At 48.5% G+C, this 18,321-nt stretch overlaps 8 protein-coding genes across 8 annotated transcripts; 2 read left to right on the forward strand and 6 right to left on the reverse strand.

Moving 5' to 3' along the window:
* Positions 1-881: 881 nt before the first annotated feature.
* Positions 882-2,307, reverse strand: BO72DRAFT_170975 (uncharacterized protein). Its single transcript, XM_040939369.1, has 5 exons — positions 2,135-2,307; positions 2,022-2,075; positions 1,595-1,974; positions 1,444-1,514; positions 882-1,379 (listed from the first exon to the last, which is right to left on the reverse strand). The coding sequence occupies exons 2-5, from the start codon at positions 2,034-2,036 to the stop codon at positions 973-975; spliced, it is 873 nt and encodes a 290-aa protein (XP_040799444.1). The 5' UTR covers positions 2,037-2,075; positions 2,135-2,307; the 3' UTR covers positions 882-972.
* An 823-nt stretch (positions 2,308-3,130) lies between these two features.
* Positions 3,131-3,783, reverse strand: BO72DRAFT_498090 (beta-ketoacyl synthase; the record flags this gene model as incomplete). The annotated part of the gene is made up of 2 exons (XM_040948744.1): positions 3,131-3,493; positions 3,721-3,783. The coding sequence occupies 2 exons, from the start codon at positions 3,781-3,783 to the stop codon at positions 3,131-3,133; spliced, it is 426 nt and encodes a 141-aa protein (XP_040799445.1).
* Positions 3,784-5,036: 1,253 nt separating this feature from the next.
* Positions 5,037-6,816, forward strand: BO72DRAFT_513364 (cytochrome P450; the record flags this gene model as incomplete). The annotated part of the gene is made up of 6 exons (XM_040949467.1): positions 5,037-5,303; positions 5,364-5,729; positions 5,799-6,001; positions 6,084-6,531; positions 6,585-6,674; positions 6,724-6,816. The coding sequence occupies 6 exons, from the start codon at positions 5,037-5,039 to the stop codon at positions 6,814-6,816; spliced, it is 1,467 nt and encodes a 488-aa protein (XP_040799446.1).
* Positions 6,817-9,996: 3,180 nt separating this feature from the next.
* On the reverse strand, positions 9,997-10,551 carry BO72DRAFT_382505 (uncharacterized protein; the record flags this gene model as incomplete). Its single annotated transcript, XM_040941477.1, has 1 exon — positions 9,997-10,551. One exon carries the CDS (start codon positions 10,549-10,551, stop codon positions 9,997-9,999), a length of 555 nt encoding a protein of 184 aa, XP_040799447.1.
* Positions 10,552-11,787: 1,236 nt separating this feature from the next.
* BO72DRAFT_449823 (uncharacterized protein) lies at positions 11,788-12,167 on the reverse strand. Its single transcript, XM_040945108.1, has one exon. It carries the CDS (start codon positions 12,120-12,122, stop codon positions 11,883-11,885), a length of 240 nt encoding a protein of 79 aa, XP_040799448.1. The 5' UTR covers positions 12,123-12,167; the 3' UTR covers positions 11,788-11,882.
* Positions 12,168-12,907: 740 nt separating this feature from the next.
* BO72DRAFT_171059 (uncharacterized protein) lies at positions 12,908-13,656 on the forward strand. Its single transcript, XM_040939370.1, has 2 exons — positions 12,908-12,947; positions 13,045-13,656. The coding sequence occupies exon 2, from the start codon at positions 13,079-13,081 to the stop codon at positions 13,358-13,360; it is 282 nt and encodes a 93-aa protein (XP_040799449.1). The 5' UTR covers positions 12,908-12,947; positions 13,045-13,078; the 3' UTR covers positions 13,361-13,656.
* Positions 13,657-14,739: 1,083 nt separating this feature from the next.
* On the reverse strand, positions 14,740-16,398 carry BO72DRAFT_513368 (putative amino acid transporter (Mtr); the record flags this gene model as incomplete). The annotated part of the gene is made up of 5 exons (XM_040949468.1): positions 16,224-16,398; positions 15,911-16,172; positions 15,666-15,857; positions 15,216-15,607; positions 14,740-15,156 (listed from the first exon to the last, which is right to left on the reverse strand). Exons 1-5 carry the CDS (start codon positions 16,374-16,376, stop codon positions 14,740-14,742), a joined length of 1,416 nt encoding a protein of 471 aa, XP_040799450.1. The 5' UTR covers positions 16,377-16,398.
* Positions 16,399-17,161: 763 nt separating this feature from the next.
* On the reverse strand, positions 17,162-18,046 carry BO72DRAFT_513378 (SDR family NAD(P)-dependent oxidoreductase). The gene has a single exon (XM_040949469.1). The coding sequence runs from the start codon at positions 17,992-17,994 to the stop codon at positions 17,185-17,187; it is 810 nt and encodes a 269-aa protein (XP_040799451.1). The 5' UTR covers positions 17,995-18,046; the 3' UTR covers positions 17,162-17,184.
* Positions 18,047-18,321: the final 275 nt, after the last annotated feature.

The raw sequence follows: 18,321 nt of genomic DNA on the forward strand, positions 1-18,321 counted from the left end.
CTTCCCAGGCTAAAGGTAAGACTTGAGGCTGATCTTAGTGGTTCGTGAGATGCATAGGAAGAAAAGAAAATGGCAAAAACATACGCAAAAACATACAACAGAAGGGACTCGCTGGTAGTCATCTACCCAATTACTAACCTCCCGGCGTATAATTTAAACGCGGCCAGAAGACAGATTTAATAATGCTCGGGTGAGCTATTAGATAAAGCTCTCTTACAGTCGCGCGATGGTCAGATAAGCTTTAAAGTTAAAACTTGAATATCTACTTAGTTCTTCAATAATATAATACAATCGGTCTTAGATAAAATTGTTAACCACAACGCTATTTTAATATTATTTATATTAGATATAGAAAATATATGATCTTAAGTTTCATCTAGTACAATGCAGAGGGACTAACTAAGCAGCCGGATAGAAGGACTGCTGTATATATTAAATGTATAAAATAAGTATAATCAAACCAAATCATAAAGCAAAAATTATATAATATATATCTCTCGAACAGTTAGCTTACTCGAGTCTGTTATTCATCTAGTTAAGAGAATATCCGAGGTATTTTCTAAAATAAGTTAAGTTCAACGACAAAGTTGAAAATACCGGAGCTCAGCTGATTGTAGCAGTTGTCACTATACAATTGAGATAAGTACTACATTAATTATGTAGTGACAACTGCTACAACAACACGATTCTTCGCGATGGTTTGATATCAAATTCATCCGGCGATTCCAGTCCTTTTCCTCTCTCGATAGCCTCTTATATGCTTGTTAACACTACTTTCCGGAACTACTGAGACTATCCGTAATTTTTCATCATTTCCTAGCCACTTATTCCGAGACACAAAGAAGGCGTCTTTGTCATGTAAGAAAGCGACTCGGGATATTTACAGCGGAGCGAGTTCATTGAACACTTGTTATTGGAACTCTTGAGCCCGCACTCCAATGATTGAAAAGGGCTTCGCGATGGAGTGTCGGCTTATCCACTTGGTTCTCGACCAATTGGGGCGTCTGTACAGCGGTGATGTTGTCTTCGAAAAATCCACTCGCCCATATCTCCTTGTGAAATAATGTCAACCGATCTTTTCACTTCTATCACTCCCACTTGCCGTTTATTGTGGTATCCACCACCCTCTGTGACTTGAACACTAGCTGCGTACATGTGACCAGAGGCCACAAAAGTTGAATCATCGTCGATCGGGGAGGTCAGATTGATGTTCCTTGGTACAGTCGGTTCTTTCAATACTTTGAACTTTTGAGGAATGTTTTGTATAATCAGCCGCGTAACTATCCATCGAAAGACAGGATAGCATGCAGGCATGCACGCGCACACAATAGAGAGTGTTGCATCGGAACTCGAATAAACAAGATCTTGGTTTGCGTTGACTAATATCGTAGAAGCGATTAATGAGCGCAGGCGAGATGGACATCATGCTGAACGCGTCCTTACCAAGTGTAAAGTTTCCACTCAGAAATCTCTTGAATGTTACCACTGAATGGATCATTCCAGCGCACGCTAGACTATGGATTGCAGAATTGTAAGCAAGTGGAAAAGAAACCAATCTCACCGGCAGGTAGGAGAAGGCATGATTGCGACCTACAGCAGGTTCAAACCGAATAAACTCAGTAGTCCAATCTTTTGGCCTTTCGCCAGGCACAAACCAGGCAGAACCATCAAAGGGACAATCAGAATGGCCAGGTAGCTGACGATCTGAATAGATCCATTGATGGTCCATAAGATCTTCCATGGTAGGCAATGCTTTTTTGCAGTCGGGCCATGAGCCCAGAAATAGCTCACTGGGTTGCAAAAGAAAATGGAGCTGAAGAATATCCAAACACCACACATTATGAGTATAGTGGCAATGAAATGGCCAAAACGCTTTACTGAACGCCTGGTAAATATCCGCTGGTAAAAAGCCAGAAGTGAGAGTTTGCATATGATTAGAGTTGACTGACAAAATGGAATCGACAGCCAGAGTGCCTAGAATGAATTAGTTATTATACGAAGTACGAGTGAAATCTTGAAACATACAAAAAAGTCATTCGGCGCCTGAGATGTGTTCTTTCTGGACTGGAGCTCGGCTTTGCAGCTGTTAGCACTATTTCACATTTTATATTGATCCATGTCATGCGCAACACACCAAGAATGCCACATGAGTAGACTATACAACTCATTCCCTGAATGGATGGTAAGAACGGACTTTGCATGATTTCTGCGGATACTGTAGGACATACAAAAGCCAGGCAGATAAGAGCATCATCTAAACCCAAGCTACACAGGTGTAGGCGTGTGGAAAGGCGGATAATGACGGAGAACAGGCTTAGTAAGATGAGGAAAATGAGAAAACAAAGAGCGTTCATGGTTAGTTTCAAAATCAACCTTGCCAATTCTGAAGTCATTGTCGCGTCTGCGTAGGATCATATATACTGCTTAACATAGATTACGTCAAATGTGGGGCAATGATCACAACATTTTCTCTTTGTATCGAATATCCCCATGGTACGACGGCAATGATGATTCATTGATTAGACAACAATTCTGCAAGCCAGCCCTCTACCCAGATGAGTACTTTGGGATTTGAAATAACTTAGTTCTTGTGTCTCAACCGGGTACACAACATTAATTGCCAGTGAAAAACACTCCCTAAAGCTTAATAATTTGGACTAAAAACTTGAGTCGATTTTTGGTTACCGAGCAGAGACTGATTGGACTCAAAGTTTTCTAGAATGAAGCGTTATAGCTCCAAAGCATTTTGGACTCCCATGGTCACCTTCAGAACTAACGGAGGAACTGCCTTGATTACTGAAACTCATGCCCCCTAATCCGCAGTTGGCTACTCTCAACTTGGAGTACTTTTGTAGGTGGTTTATCAGTCCAACAATCATCTACTTTGATGAATGATCATCTCTAATTATTCTTTTTGAATAGTTTGTAAAGTCTACTCTCCCGACTCATTAGCTTTCAGATACACACTTTGGTGCCGTTTTCCAGTGCGATTAGGAAGGGGCTTGTAAACAGAGGCAAATGAGGGGTTCACAGTCACGGTAGGCTCCATGAACACCCGACACTAGCCTATATTTGAAGTCATACCCGGACTTGCCGTTGACCCTGAGAAGCCCTTTCTCCCGTTTTCTCCCTAGTCACCGGTATTGACACCCATGAATACAGCCGTGTCGGATCCCGCCAAGCTTTGCGGGGGAATCCCCGCATGCTCCAACGCCTCCTGTGGATCTAGTTGTTCGGCTTCCTTCGGAGATATTCCGAAAAACGCAGCGTCGAAGTTTTCCATCCCGTCAACAAAGTATCCAAGCGTAGTCACGTTGTCCAATATCCGTGCATTGGCACCATCGCGACAACGGTACGCTTCCCATCGTGCGGGCGTCGTCTCGCTGCATGCGTCGGACTTGCTCGCTTGGAAGTCCCACAGTTCTTCCAATGAGTTATTGTCGCCTGGCAACCCACACGCAAGGCCAATCACAGCCACGTCGTGGGGTTGCTCCTATAGAGGGATAGAGGGATGTCAGTGTACCATATATTTGGCTTCGTGGAGTGGCGATCGTAGTAGGAAAGCGCGAATACACAAATTGAAGTCAGTGTCAATAGACAGTGTTGGGGAATTGGCAAGGGACAAGATGTGGGATTGGAGATATCAGCAAGAATATGCTCATCACTATCAGATATCTCTGAAGTCCGCCGAGGCAAAGGGCTGCGAAAGGACAAACTGACCGTGGAAGCTGTGGCAGGACTCTGTTCATTGTAACTCGGTTCGTCGACGACGTCCTTGTGCATTCTCTTTGCACCTCGGGGACTTGAAATTTCGGATGCACAAATACCGTCTGGATGCTACAAAGAGAGTACTAGTTATGCCTGAGCAGGCAAATTCCAGAAAGAGGAGGCGGACTGCGGTGAGCGCAAGATTGAGTTCCAGTCTTACAGATTTCTCGAAATACTGTGCTGCGTGGGGTCTTTTTTGAAAGGTCCATTAGGCCTCCCGGGTACATGCCGTATACTATGACATGCTGCATCGCATTCTACACAGCTGATCATAGTAGAACCATTTGCTATAGTGACAGCGGTAATCATATGCACCTCGGTTGGCAACATATAGGCGGAAAAGCTTGAACGCTGTTGACGCAAATGCTTGCGAAGTATGGTTTCAGCCATGTAGGATGTGCTCAAGATGTCACAACTGAAACTGTCGTCAGATCGCAATAACACTTACAGGTATTCTGTTTGCGAGCATAAATATAAGCTCTCGTGCCGGCATCAAGAATCAAGATATGAAGTAGGCATGGTAACTTGACTCTCGGCCGGTAATCCGGCAGCGGCGAGATTCCGGTTACGCTAATCTTGAATAGATTGAATAGGAAGGAACACGGTTTTAGCTAGTAGTAGGTACTACTAGGTATTGTAAGCCTTGCTTGCTGGTACACAACCGGTGAAAGCATTTGGCTTTTACAAAGGCTGAAAATTTAAATGTGTGTCGTTTTCATGGCAATCAGTCGCTCAAGGTGAGATGAAATGGGCTCTTGAGACAGGTTCCTGGAAACCTAGTCAGTACGTGAGTGGTCCTAGGCCTAGCGGACGCACACAAAGATGATACCTGGCAAGGATCCAACAATCTGGAGGTTTCATTGTGACCTTGACTCGTAGAGTATACTTGCTTGCTTCTTATCTCTGGATTGTACTCGTTTTTGACTGACAGACAATTGATTGAACCATACTAGGCTTGTGACGTCAACAAATTCGACATGTTGACAATGCGCCGGTTTTGGCCAAGATTCCTTATCAAAGATCTTGTACATGTGATTGTACACCGGTCTAGCACCCCTTTGTGTCTGAGATAGATTGGAGGAAGGAGGAGAGCGAGCGCAATGTATATAGCCCAGCAGGCAGCAGATACTTGCGAGGAGAAACTCTTCAACCACATACAACCCACAGTCACTGTATACTTTGGCTGAGACCTTCTATCGACAGCCATGAATTTTTCAGTGCTCTCCCTATATGCGTATTCTTCTCCGCTGGGATGGATTATGTTATTAATGGTCGCAGCGCTTATCCTAGGGCTGTACCTGGCGTATGCTACAATCGTGGCCTATCAAAGATTGTCGCAGTTCCCCGGCCCGGTTTGGGCGCGATTCACCAATCTACCGCGAGTAAGATGGCTGCAAACCGGCCGTTCGCACGACATTCATATGGATCTTCATGAAAAATACGGCACATTTGTTCGCCTGGGTCCGAACATGATATCCATCTCGGATCCCAACGCCCTCCCCACGGTGTATCCAAGCAGGCCTGGTGTCAAGAAGGTATGTCAGTTTCTCATCAAGCTGAGTTTGATGGTTGCTTAGCTTTTGAACACTGGTAAGGGAAATTTCTACCGAGCCCTGACGCCATTCGTTGGCAAGGGGGATCCTTTGCCTCTCGTCTTTAACACCCGAGACGAAGCCTTTCACCGCGTTTTCCGAAGGCCGATCGCCCCGTTGTATACGATGGCCAATGTTTTGACCTACGAGTCCACCGTTGATCGAGTCCTTGATCTTCTCGTCGCACAGTTGGATGCGCGATTTGCCGAGCCGAGGCGAATATTTGACCTGGGCTCGTGGCTGCAATTGTTCGCTTTCGAGAGTATGGCTTCCATGACCTTCTCCAAGCGATATGGCTTTCTAGAGAAAGGAATAGATGAAACGGGGCTTCTATTCACCATCGGAAAATTCTTGAAAATGGCATCTCCTGCAAGTTAATGCCGCTCCCCTTCATGTGGCAGCTCAGACGAGTGATTAACATACTAATGCTGGCACCAGATCACACAAATACCCTGGGCGGACTTTCTCTGGAACAAGAATCCCATTGTGGCTCGCCTCATGCCTACCACTGCGCAGCCCATTATGGACGTGGTAATGACCAGAATCCACCAACGTCAGCAGGAGGTCGAAAAGGGCGGAATGGAGGGCCAGCCCAAGACCTCCAAAGACTTCCTCTCACAGTTCAAAGAAGCCCGCGATCGGTATGCGGACACAGTCGGCCCAGGGTAAGAGACCCAGTGTTCGGTAGCCACAAGATCTCTCGATCTAAAATCCTCCTCGCAGGGCCGTGACCGCCTGGATATTCTCGAATGTCTTGGCGGGTTCCGATACGACTGCGGTGGCAATGAGAACCCTCTGGTACAACCTCCTCACCCACCCGAGCTCGATGGCAAGTCTGCAGGCTGAGCTTGAATTCCAAGAAGGCGCTGGTAGAATGTCGCGGCCACATCCACCGTGGAGCGTGATTACCGACTTACCTTACCTGGACGCCTGTTTGAAGGAAGCCCTGCGCTTGCACCCCCCGTTCTGTCTGCCGTTCGAGCGGATCGTCCCTGCAACAGGCATGACTGTCTCCGGCCGCTATCTCCCTCCCGGAACGACTGTTGGTATGAACCCATGGGTGATCAATCGGAATAGACAGGTGTTTGGTGAGGATGCCGACATGTGGCGGCCAAAGAGGTGGCTGTCTGATGCTCACAGTCACACCATAATGGAAAAGACTATGTTCAGTGTATGCACTACCTCAGACGACAGTGTCGATATGCTGATCCAAATGGGATATAGTCCGGAGCAGGACGACGTATGTGCCTGGGTAAGATTATAGCCATCTTCGAGATCAAAAAGTTGACTGCCACACTCCTTCTGAAGTACCATGTAAGCTGGGGTGCTACCGTTCACAGAGATTGATCTGACCTTGATCCAGGTTCGAATCCAGCACCCGGAGCATTTCAAGACGGAGAATTATTTTTTCTTCCACCAGACTGGTCTGATGGCAACAATTGAGAGGCGGATTTAGTTCAGGTTCGCTGGCAATAGGACAAAGTGGGCTGAAAGATGCAACGGCGCCTTCATCGGGATGACGAGGGAGCTCAAGTCCGACTCGTGAGCGTCTTCAGAGTAAGTCAGTGAGAGTCGAGCGGCTTTACCATCGTGCGACAAGAGTGACCAAGCGCGAGTTAGGGTTGGTGGTATTTTTAAGTCTCGTAATACCTGTTGAAACAGAGGTATTACGAGGCAATCCCGCTGCTGTCACACGTTGTATGATACCTGCTGCCAACCATACTCAGCCTGTCTCTTACTCCTGTTATTTGGCGGTCTTTTGAGTACTGATACTTCATACATTCCACCTTAAAAGCTGTCTACTGAGCTAGTATCTTGGAATAATTCTTAAAGACACGATCTGGTTTGCAACACCCAGCTAAGTAGGGAGCCAATTCCAGTCACCAGGGCTGAAGGTCAACCATAGTTGTACAGTCCCAGGGATTATGTCTCAGCTATCTCGCTAAGAGCTCTACAATCGAGCGAAGTTCGAATATCATATCAACGATAATCCCCATATCGTCGATAAATGGCGTGGCTCACAAGGTAGGGCTGGTTCTAGACCAGCCCCATGTTCAGGGAGCCAATCGCGTATAAGGCGGGGGAAACAAGAATGCTTACGTAGCTGGTCCCCTGCATGCATTAGAAACTGTGGCGGATTTTGCGGGGGATTTGAAACAAAGGAAGTATAATTCCGCGGCAATTTGCTAGTAAGGGATGACCATTCAATCTCAGACTCGGTATGTATTTTTCTTTGTTCTTTGTTCAAGGATCGGCTGGGAAGGAAGGACTTATACTTTCTTCTACTGATACCTAGCAGATATGTGTAAGGAGAAGGACGCTTATCTACACAGAGTATAATAGTTCATGTTGTGGTATTTCCATGCTACTGCACGTAAAGCCTAAATGATATGTGCCACAGGCCCGTGCCGGGTACTACCCTCACGTAACTAGCCGCCCTCCAGCCTGCTAACGCAGGGGCACGACCCTAGAAACTTCCCTTAAGCCTTTTGTACGTACACACAGTTAGCCCCCTAGTTAGAACCATTAGAAGTCTTCCTTTGGCCCCTTTGCAATATGCACTAAAGTCTTTCATAGAATGATCTTACTACCTAAGTTTAATTGATACATTTCTGGTATCGAAATCTTTGTTATGATTCGCTTGAAGAGTACGTACCCAAGAAATAAGAGAAGGATATGACATTCGATAATTCTGTCGGGCTACAATGAATGAGTCAAGCCTTTCGACCTCTGTTAGGAGCGCATCCTTGTCCTTGGAGCTTTCCACCGAGTCTCTCCGCCCCTGGATTCTAGTCAACGCCACCTTTAAACTCTAATGGCCCCACGATTGGCGACATATTGAGCCTAACCTGTCTGAGGTATACTATGAGGTATGGAGTCTTCAAAGAAAGTCTAACCTATGCCCAAACGGAGGTAAGGCAGTTCCTGGCGCTCCTTGGAATGACGGCACTAGATGTTATGATCATAATATGCTGTAATATTCTTAACTTCTAAGGGTTAGTGCGAGTGGAATGAGAAGGTTCACCTTCCTAGTTGATTCCCTTCTGGACACATAGTATGCGTGCCAACAGTCCGGTCTTACCGAGAAGTATATAACGCCAAGGTATCGTTGGTCCGCATTAGAACTGTTGCGAAATACAGTTTATATTCATCTCGTCGTTATTCACCAATATGAGTTACCGCCGTCTCCTCCCGGGCGAATTTTCAGATGAAAAGTCAGGTCACTTGAACAACCAGGCAACCTTCACTGCCCATGTGCTTCTGCATCCTATTACCAAGATCATTATTCTCATTATGATTTTGATTCTGAGCTTGTTGAATCTGCCTATTTCAATCATAGAACTTGAATCGAGGTCGTGTGTATCGAAGCATAGCACCGAAGACACCGTTCCCACGCTATTCACACAAGACAAACAGTTCCAGTCGCTCGATCGTTCATTTGATCATCTATGGTCAGAGCTATCAATGAACAAGACCACAGCTGGTCTAATCTATACCGGAGAGAAAGGGAACAGGAAGGAGCAAGGAGGTATCAGCATGTGAGTCAATGTTGGAGTTAGCGATATTGACCTACTTACAACGTCTAACAGGTTTCATCAATTACACTGCCTGACAATGATGCGCCAAGCCCTCCAATCTGCGAGTGAGGGTGAAGAGATCGGTAAAGATTGGCATGACGATGGTCACTGGCCGCACTGCATGGATTACTTGGCCAAGGTAGCTATAACTCACTGACCTCAGTCTTGCTGGCTTGCTTCTAAGGCTGACTATATGCGCTCATAGACGATTCTATGTTTTGCTGATGGGTCGATTGAGAAACCGATCCAGGGGGAAGAAGGCATTCTATTCATAGATGGATCCAATGTTGTTAGGCAGTGTAGACCCGCACAGCCACTGTATGATCTGTATAGAGAAAAAGCTGTATAAACTGTCCCGCATGCAATTTTGCGCTGATTAGCTCAGTCCAGTCAAGTTGATTGTTGACCTTTTCCCCCAAAAGTAGAGCACAGATTACAAACACAAAAGAATGCTAATCCAGAGAAGTCACATTCCCCTCCAGTCCCGCTAACTTCATCTCCCTCACACCGACCGAAGAAGCCATTTCCCCGCCCGCCACGCCGCCACGCTTCCATCAAGTCCCTGCCTTCTCCGACTGGACTTTCTTGCAATCTGGCCATCGAAGAATGCCTTTCGGATTCAGACTAGTGGGGCCCGTTCATGCAGAAGCCGCTGACTATCCATCCCGTTGAAATGTGGAGTCGCAAACGCGAAGATCCGCTCTAGGTCCACCTCGGTATTCATCGTGTGAGAGGCCGGCGTGATCCTTCGATATGAGACTCATAGCATCCAGTAAGCAAGCAGGCTACTTAGCCTAATACCGGTTGACTACTCTGATACTGTACGAGATTGAAGGGCTATGATACCCACAAACATGAGAAGCTAATACAAAAGTGTCCAAGACAACGAAGTGTTTTTATTATATCAGACAGTACTGTACCTGTTGCCCAATTTCACTGCACGTCCTGGATCATCAATCCTCCGCGTACCAACTCAAGAACAACACTAATTATATACCTCAACGCCCACACTGCTCCCCATAGCGCGGTGACCATGCGTCCATCCAGCCCCCCCACCGCTAACAACCACACCCACAAGCCGGACACCCTCCCCTCCCACACGCATACGTCGCCGTCCCGCAGTCCTGCCACTTGCTGCACTTGATCCACGCGCCCAGCCCGGCCTTGGCCGCTGTCCAGCACCACTCGCCCTTGTTCGTGTTCCCGCAGGCCTTCCAGCAATACCCACCAGAGCACCCGTACGGCGCGTCTTTGTAGCACGACCGCTTCTCCAGGGCTTCGAGGCCGTCGAGGCCGTCCGAGCGCGCCTCCACGGGACTGGAGCCTGTGCCCGTGACGGTGTCCACCGTGCTGTTCTGCCAGAACGCGACATCCACCGCGTCGAGCGGCGCCAGCGATGCGCCCTTGACGTGCCGGTTCCGGCCGAGCGGGTGGTCCAGGCATTTCCGGACGTCGCTGGGGGCAACGCCCGCGGGGAGGTCGGCGGGGTCCACGGTCATCACGTCCAGGTCGCCGCATTCGACGATGGGGTCGCCTTGTTCCGCGTCGCGCGGGGTGAGGGTCAGCGCGGTGGTGAGGGCGAGCATGCTGATGATGGTGAGGGGGGGCTTCATTGTGGATGCGGTGGCTGGAGATTATGGGAAGGACAGTATGCTTATGGAGTTGAGAGGAGAAGAGGGAGAAGCAGAAGAGAGGATAAGGGGTGATACCTGTTTTAAGTGAGAGATGTGCGTTCTTGGGCCAGTGGGGAGAGTGGATATGGATATCAGACTGTTTTGCTTCAGACTGTTTTGTTGTATGAGGGATAGACCTAGCTGGATAAATACTGTGGATGAATGGGAATGGGTCAGGCCTTTTATATTTCATCTGGAAAAGAAATGAGCGTTTACTTCTCAGGAACGATACTACCCTCGACAGCCTGGGGGGCTCTCGCCTCCGGTGGGCTGATCACCGTACCTGGTCCCCGTCTTGACGAGCAGGATTATGACAAGGAAGAGGACCGCTGACAAGGTCGGTGACCGCAGGCGCAAGGCATCCTCGGCCCCCGTTGACCCCTGGTTATATTTCACCAGCACCAATCCCCGGGCCTGCTAGTCGTGGATTTCATGTATTCCGGGGCTGGCGCAATGCAGCTAGAGAACGTCCGCATAGGTCTCGTAGTCGGTGGATATCCTGGTGCAGCTGCCTGTGGGTTCTGAAATTTCCCCTTGTCCTGAGCTATGAAACCAGGTCTAATCAGTAATATACTGGTCTTCTAAAGCCTTGGCCGTCGACATACGCTGTATAATGAGCACGGCCACTGGCCTCTCCCAAAGCCTTTGCGCCCACGCAAGTTATCGTTCAGTCAAAGGATCTTTGGTTAGTCTTTCGGAGACTTTCTCTGCCTATGTTACTGGATTCTGGTTGACTCCGGCAATTTGGCTAGTGCGATGGGGAGTGGCAGGACTCTAAATCAGGATCCCAGCTCGGAGGGGGTGAGGAATGCCGAGACCCAGTACTCCCTCACCTCCTCAGAGCTTTTTCTGAATCACGTAAGCTTGAAGATAAACCCCTAAGCCTCTTTTTCTATTCGAAATATCAGGGTTCTTAGGGGCTGAGGGCTTCTATATGAGGATTGCATATAGGGAAATACACTTGAATATCCTCTCACATCAAGGTAGTTGAGGTTTTGTTGGTTTCAAAATACCTATCATAAACATAAATCAAGTCTCATGTCTGAAATGTTCTAACCCTCTTGAAGATCACATGTTTTTGATCTTGTGATCCCCTCGCACTAATCTCTGACGCCCCTCAGCGCTGATAATCTAAACGAATCTTTTGGAGTCTGCTGTTAGGATGGTTATTTTTACCTCATATGGCCAATTAGCGTTGAACTTCACGGTCTGGATGGGAGACTTACTAGGTACCGCTTCAAGGGTTCAAATCCCTGCAGTACCCCACCGTTCTAGCAAAACCACTGGAGCAATCGTACTCTAGAATCGGACAAACGTCGGTGTCCGTTAGAAGAGTTTTCGCCAAGTGCCATCATGATCGCCGCCAACCAATCAACACCCCTGTCATTTCTTGGTTGTCTCAGACCCTTGACGACGCAGCGAGTCAGCCACCTCGAGCTGAGACACAGGAGCAATAGCGTCTTATTCTTGCGCTTGTTCACAACAGGCAAAAGCTGGGCTGAGCCGTGCATCGCTAGAGTAATCGAGGCCCGTGGCAACGTTTGGAAGAGAAAGCGGGCCACGAGCCTCGACACCTCGCTCTGCTTGGCCTCTGCGGAGTATCTGAGACTACCTATATTATGTATCTCCGTGGTGGCACCATGATTTGTCGTCTTAGACTTGTTTGATGTCAACAGAGCATCACTCCACAAGGTCCCATGGTCGCCAACCGATTAGCATCGAGTACTATCGGGGGAGAAAAAGGGTTGTTTCACCACTCAAAGTTCGGGCCGGACCGCGTCTTCGCAATCCTGACGTTATGAAGATGGCACCCTATTCTAACTAGATGCGAAGACCTCCCTTGGGCCTATTTTCGTGGACAAGAGCGGCGACAGCATGAGACCTCACAGAGGGCGCTCCATGACTCAAATCCTCGGGTTGGATCGATCCTTGCCTGGTAAGTGAGTCCCTTTGTGCATCCATGATCAATGTTGCCCTGTGATCACATGGCAGGCAGCAAGCAAACGAGGATTAGCGACCAATCGGGCTGCCTGGGGCGACTTTCGACCACGTCGCCTGTTTACCTAGTACCCGACGCCGGGGGCCTTAGGGCTTACATTGTGTATAAAGAAGCCGGCTCCCCACCAGCCAGGCCAAGCGCTGAGATCCAACACCGAACGTCACCACGCCCCTCCTCAACACGTGAGACATTCATCCTTGCCCGCTAGTAGCAGCCAAGATCCAAGCCGCTGCTTCCCGACGTATTAATCTCTTCGTTGCCCAGAGCATTAGCGCCTGCCACCTTTGCCTTCCTACTCGTCAAATTCCGCTCAAGTATTTCAACGTGAGTTTCAAAGGTACGAAACCCCCTTCCCCACCATCTGTCTTGCTAGACCAGCCCTCTTTCTCCTCATTTGTGTTTGAATCTCCAGTGCTAACCACACCACTCTATAGCCTTCCCGCCAGACCCACCACCTCCGACCTCAACATGAAACCCATCACCTACCTCACATTCCTCCTCGGCCTCTCCGCAACCACCGCCCTCGCCGCTCTCCGCCCCGACGCAACCCCCGAAGAGGTCGCCGCGGCGGAAGCCGAGTGCGGGTCCCTGGGCGTGATGAGGATCGACCCAGCCGAGCTGCCCGAGGGCGTGACGATGGCCGACGTCCGCATGTGCGCCGACCATCCCCTCGGCGCCCGAGCGATCCCGGGTCTGGGTCCTGGGACTTTGGCCAGGTTCCGTCGGTTCTTGCCAAGTTGGATGTTCTGAGCGGACGACCGGCTTCGGGAAGGGGATCCGAGGCCCTGTAGCGAGTAGGTAGGTAGTCCGGCGCGCGGTGTTTCTTTGGCGTATGTAGGGGCATATTTGTTTACGTCAAACATGGCTTACCGCGCCCCGGCAACGGGTGGGAGGGAGCAGACGATCGGGGATGGACTTCTGGGAGATGGATGGATGTTGTTTGATGTTGATTTTTGGGACAAAGGTTGAATGGTATAGTGTGGCTGGGGAATATTATCCGGATATCACGACGTATAAGATTCAGGGATAATTATCATGAGCAGTTTTGAGTAAGTAGGATATCAACTATGTTGATATCGGCGTGGTAATCACCTGCCCGCGCAGCGTATATGGACTAGTTGGTCGGTCGTTCCAGGGAACAGACATTGAAACGTTATTTCATCAACAAGTGAGAATGTTGGTATTTCCCTTTCATGGTGCGTCTACAGCTTCTCCTCTCCTCCTCTTCGTTATTGCAGCCGGGCCTTGGATCCAAGCCATGCAGGATCACAATAGCAGGGTGACCTACGCCGCTCCCCAAGATGTGATCGATAGAGATCCCCTAGCGTAGAACCAGCGAACATCCGCGCAAAGACGCAATATGTTCGACAGTTCCCCCTGGAGACGCGCCGAGTGTCTAGCCCGGATAACATCCCTACATAAGAAGGCTTTATCAGCTAACGACATATGGTGTATGCCATCGAATGCAGCGCAGAAAGGCAACAAGCTACTATAGCGGGGTCTTAATTCCCTAACCCCTTTACCATTTTTTGTTGAGTTATCCTGATTCTCGGCTCTTTCTCTCTGCTTGGATTCGTGCTGAATCCAATATGGTGGGTTATAATACAGGTGACCGAAAGCTTGTAGTAGATGTATGATTAAAAATCAAAGCTCAATTGTATTTATCGTAAACGTAGAGATATAGCCTCATTGTTTATGACTACTCATCTATAAACAGATACATTAATAGCAGTCACAAGAAGTGGTCCAAAAGGTAAACTGACCAGCTCAGCTGTTCCTGTCTTTCAGTATGGCGTCATACAATTAGCCCCGAGCTAGGCCCGGGTCCAAGCCGGGCTGCTTCTAATTTTTCTGATTTGCGAAGTGCCCGCCTTCAAATAGGAGGTCGCGTCCTACTTGCTTAGCTATCACGTTGCTGATGCCTGAGGCCTGCCACATAGTTTTCCCTTCGCGGATACCGCGAAGGTTGGAAGGGCTGGTTTGGGCCCTTCCACTATAGAATAAGTACTAATTAAAAACCTTGAATATGTACATTTAATAGAAAAGAAAATATGTTATGACAGTATAAAAACCCTAAATCTCGATATGAACCCTAAAGTCATACTGACACAAAGGAAATCTTCTCAGGATCACGACATGTTGGAGTTGTCAGAACAAGTCCATGGCTTTAATCCTCCATTCTGAAGAGAATCAATGATGCTAATGACTGAGCCATATGTGCCTGCAACTGTGATAAATACGCCGGCGACGATTATAAACACAGCCCAACAAGCCATGCATGACCACTTCCAATTCCGGTTGGCCCGCTGAGACCAGTTATCGTAATACCACATGGCACCAGCGGGTATATATGCGAGAAATGCACCGAGTAGTGCTCCGATGAGTGAAACGAGGCTGTCGAAAAAGGGAATGCCGCTTGCGATCAGATAGCTGATAAGTGTGACGGTGAGCGTGCACCCAATCCAACTTATCCAATGGGTGGGCGAGTTCGAACTTAGATGCCGGGACCCTCGCAGAAGGCGGACGAAGATATATTTACTCGGTAACTAGATCTAGTTAGTACTTATCATCCTTGAAAGACCTTTATGGTTGATGGGTTGGTTACATGAATGAAGATAGTGGTTGTGGCAAGCAGTCCCGGCAGCGCGATCCCGTAAGAAACCTTTTGGATAAGACGACCAGCGGATCCCAAAGCAGGTGAGGCAACATATGAGCCACAGAAATAATAGATGACGATGCCGACAACGATATAGATTAATGTTGAACCAACCTGAGCGATCACGAGAGATCGGATGAAATAGCGAGGCTCGCGCATTTCGGCCACGATGGAGAAGTATGCTGGGGTGGCAGAGCATGCGAAAATTAGCGAGGAGACGACCGAGACGCCTTGTGCAAAGGATGGGTATGCGAAAAGTTTGTAATCCGAGGACCATGCGCCAGTTTGTGGCGCTGAAGATGGCCTGTCCTGAATGCCGACGGCGATGGTGACAATCAAAACTTGAAAAGCACCCAGTTAGTGACAGATCCAAGCCCGCTCCATCTGAAAGAATCTTACTGGCTACCATGATGCAAAACAACCCGACCCAGGCTATCCATGTGATTCGACTTAACGTGCGGACGCTGGCAAAGAGCATCCCAACTATGGCGGAGACAGCGACAAACACCGCGGTGCACGTTCCGTGAGCCGACACAGAATTGAATCCAATGGACATACCGAGGATTCCTGATCCGGCAACAAATATCATATCTATAGATCTGTTAGTCTCGAGCTTGGATAAAGATCGGGTCGAAAAGCCATACAAAGACTAAATGCGGCGCCGAATACCTCACGACCCACTCGTCCGAACATCACCCAGCCGGCATCGTCAATGGCATATACTTCGCGATGTTTCAATTTGAAAATGCCCACCATGTAACTCGTCCATGTCGCAATCCCTGCAATTATACCGATCAAAAGGACCCCAGGGATCAGGCCAACGGTGTCAAAAATTGAAGGTATGGCGAGAACACCCAAGCCAATTTGGGTTTTCAACATCAGCACCATGGCTCCCAGCCATCCCACCTATGCTCTGTCAGCTTCGTAAAGAAGAGTGCTATCTCTACAAGTATTCACACTGCGATAATTGGGCCCATTCTCAGCAACTTCGCCAAAGACATCGTCATAAGGGCGTTCCTTCGCGGGGAGGATCTCTTCAATCTCCTTCGTAGTTGTGATGTCTTCGGGCGCCTCTATATCATCCCGGTTCTTGCTCTCGTGTTCGGCCATGCTGAGTAATGTCTGCCAAAACCCGGAGATGGATTATGTATTCAATATCAAATATGCAAAACTGGGAGGCTATCTCGATGAGTTCTGATTGAGTCTTTATAGTGCGACACCGGGCTACGTAGGGGCAGGGTATCACTTAGATAAGGTTCCGAGTCTGTACAGGGCGTGGAAACCCCGGATTTCCCCACTTCCAGTATCTTGTGGCGGTTGTCCGAACAGTTAAGAACGTCTTATCTCGGTACGGTGAGTAAAGTTTACCCGAAACTGGCAAGAGATGCCGGGGACGCTTTTGTCAACGTCATTAGCGGCTCCCTTGAATCTTTAGGATCCTCCATTTCCCTCCATTTACAATAAGTTAGTTTCCCAACATGGGATCCCTTAAGTTTCTGGAACATGTTAATAGATCCAGAGAGGTACAGTATTCCACAATAATTACTATTTGTAACATAATGGAAGGAGGTCAACAGATCTCTCAAGCCTCGTCGACATTTGACTTCGTTTTTCCTACTGGTAAGGATGGCAATGGATTGGTCTAGTTATCTATCTTGCTCGGTAAGAACTACCAAGATAGATTTATGGCATTTTAACTCAAGAGACTCGGTACCAGAGCTGGCAGTGGCAATTGGGCTACCTTGCTGTAGCGTGGTCCTAACATGGTAGTCTTTTAGTCCGGGGAAGTCTCGCCTGCACAGGGAGGTATTCGTTACGCCCCATTTATTACACTAATAACATCTTTTCAGTCCACCCTGAATCTTACCGGAAGAGATGTCAAGACTCATGTTTGTGGAGGTTCACTGGTCTGCCACCGCTATTGCTGTGTATATCCTCCGTCCACGAAAAGAGGTGTCCCCGTGACAAAAGAACTGCGACCACCGGCAAGATAAAGAACCCCGTCCGCAATCTCTTTTCCCTTAGCCATTCGTTGTATCGGTACACTGGTTGCAACCTTTTCTCGCATAACTTTTAAAACATCGGGCTGCATCGTTAAAGGTGTTTCCGTGTATCCCGGGCAGATGGCATTGATTCGGATACCATCCTTGGCATAATCCTCGGACGCAGTCCGCGTGAGCCCCAAGATTCCGTGTTTAGACGTCGTGTATGCAGTCGACATGGGCAGACCCACGACGCCCTGGATGGAGCTGAAATTAACAATAGAGCCGCGCGAGAGCGGCCTCCCATCAATCGTTGAGGTGATCGGCTCTTGGTTCAACATGACTTTGCAAGCTGCTCTCAGCATGTAGAAGGATCCGTGGAGATTCACGTCAATTATTCGTTTCCAGTCATTTGTATCAACGAAGGCTGCGCCTCCGGCATGCTTCATGGCAATTCCTGCCGCATTGACCAGATAGTCGATCCGTCCGAAATCTTTCGCCACTGCCAACACTGTGCTGTTGACTTGATCTTCATCTGTAACATCCACCACGAAGATTCTAAGATTCTTCGGGTCAACCTTGGACGCACGATGAGACTCAATCTCCGCCTTCACACCACACAGCGCCTCATAACTCAGATCCAGTAGAGCTAAGCCCGCCGCGCCTTCGTCTGCAAATGCCACTGCACAAGCCCGACCAATGCCAGACGCGGCCCCAGTAATCATCGCATATCCGGGTACATCCATGCTGACGAATTTCAACGGCTGTAGACTTTCGACTCTGATCGGGTAAAATGACAATGGTGTAGCGAAAGAAAAGGTTGATGGAGATAGACGACTAAGCCGGGCCTGGTAGGTTTATATAGTCATCTCAGATCCGAGGTAGATTGTCTAAAAAAGCGTTGTTCGTGAGGGGTCATTGCCCCGGCATTTAATCCCTGCGGAAAACAGTCGCAGGTTGGCTCTGCGGGAAGACTTTCCCTGTCAGACGGTGAATTGTGGCCACCGAAAAGCAAGTAGAACGATGGAATTTGTTTCACGGATTCTGCGCTGGCAATACCCTCTTCCGTCCTT

Source organism: Aspergillus fijiensis, assembly GCF_003184825.1.
Source record: "Aspergillus fijiensis CBS 313.89 unplaced genomic scaffold BO72scaffold_37, whole genome shotgun sequence".
In the NCBI taxonomy this organism is placed as follows: Eukaryota; Fungi; Ascomycota; class Eurotiomycetes; order Eurotiales; family Aspergillaceae; genus Aspergillus; species Aspergillus fijiensis.

What these genes read in the sequence shown, in the direction of transcription:
- BO72DRAFT_171059 (XM_040939370.1), top strand. Translation starts at nt 13,079, where the DNA reads ATGAAACCCATCACCTACCTCACATTCCTCCTCGGCCTCTCCGCAACC.
- BO72DRAFT_449823 (XM_040945108.1), bottom strand. Translation starts at nt 12,122, where the DNA reads ATGCACGGCTCAGCCCAGCTTTTGCCTGTTGTGAACAAGCGCAAGAAT.
- BO72DRAFT_170975 (XM_040939369.1), bottom strand. An exon ending in TTATTCGGTTTGAACCTGCT is followed by an intron (nt 1,515 to 1,594) that starts GTAGGTCGCAAT and finishes TGCAATCCATAG; the next exon opens with TCTAGCGTGCGCTGGAATGA. An exon ending in GAGTGGAAACTTTACACTTG is followed by an intron (nt 1,380 to 1,443) that starts GTAAGGACGCGT and finishes CTACGATATTAG; the next exon opens with TCAACGCAAACCAAGATCTT.
- BO72DRAFT_513378 (XM_040949469.1), bottom strand. Translation starts at nt 17,994, where the DNA reads ATGGATGTACCCGGATATGCGATGATTACTGGGGCCGCGTCTGGCATT.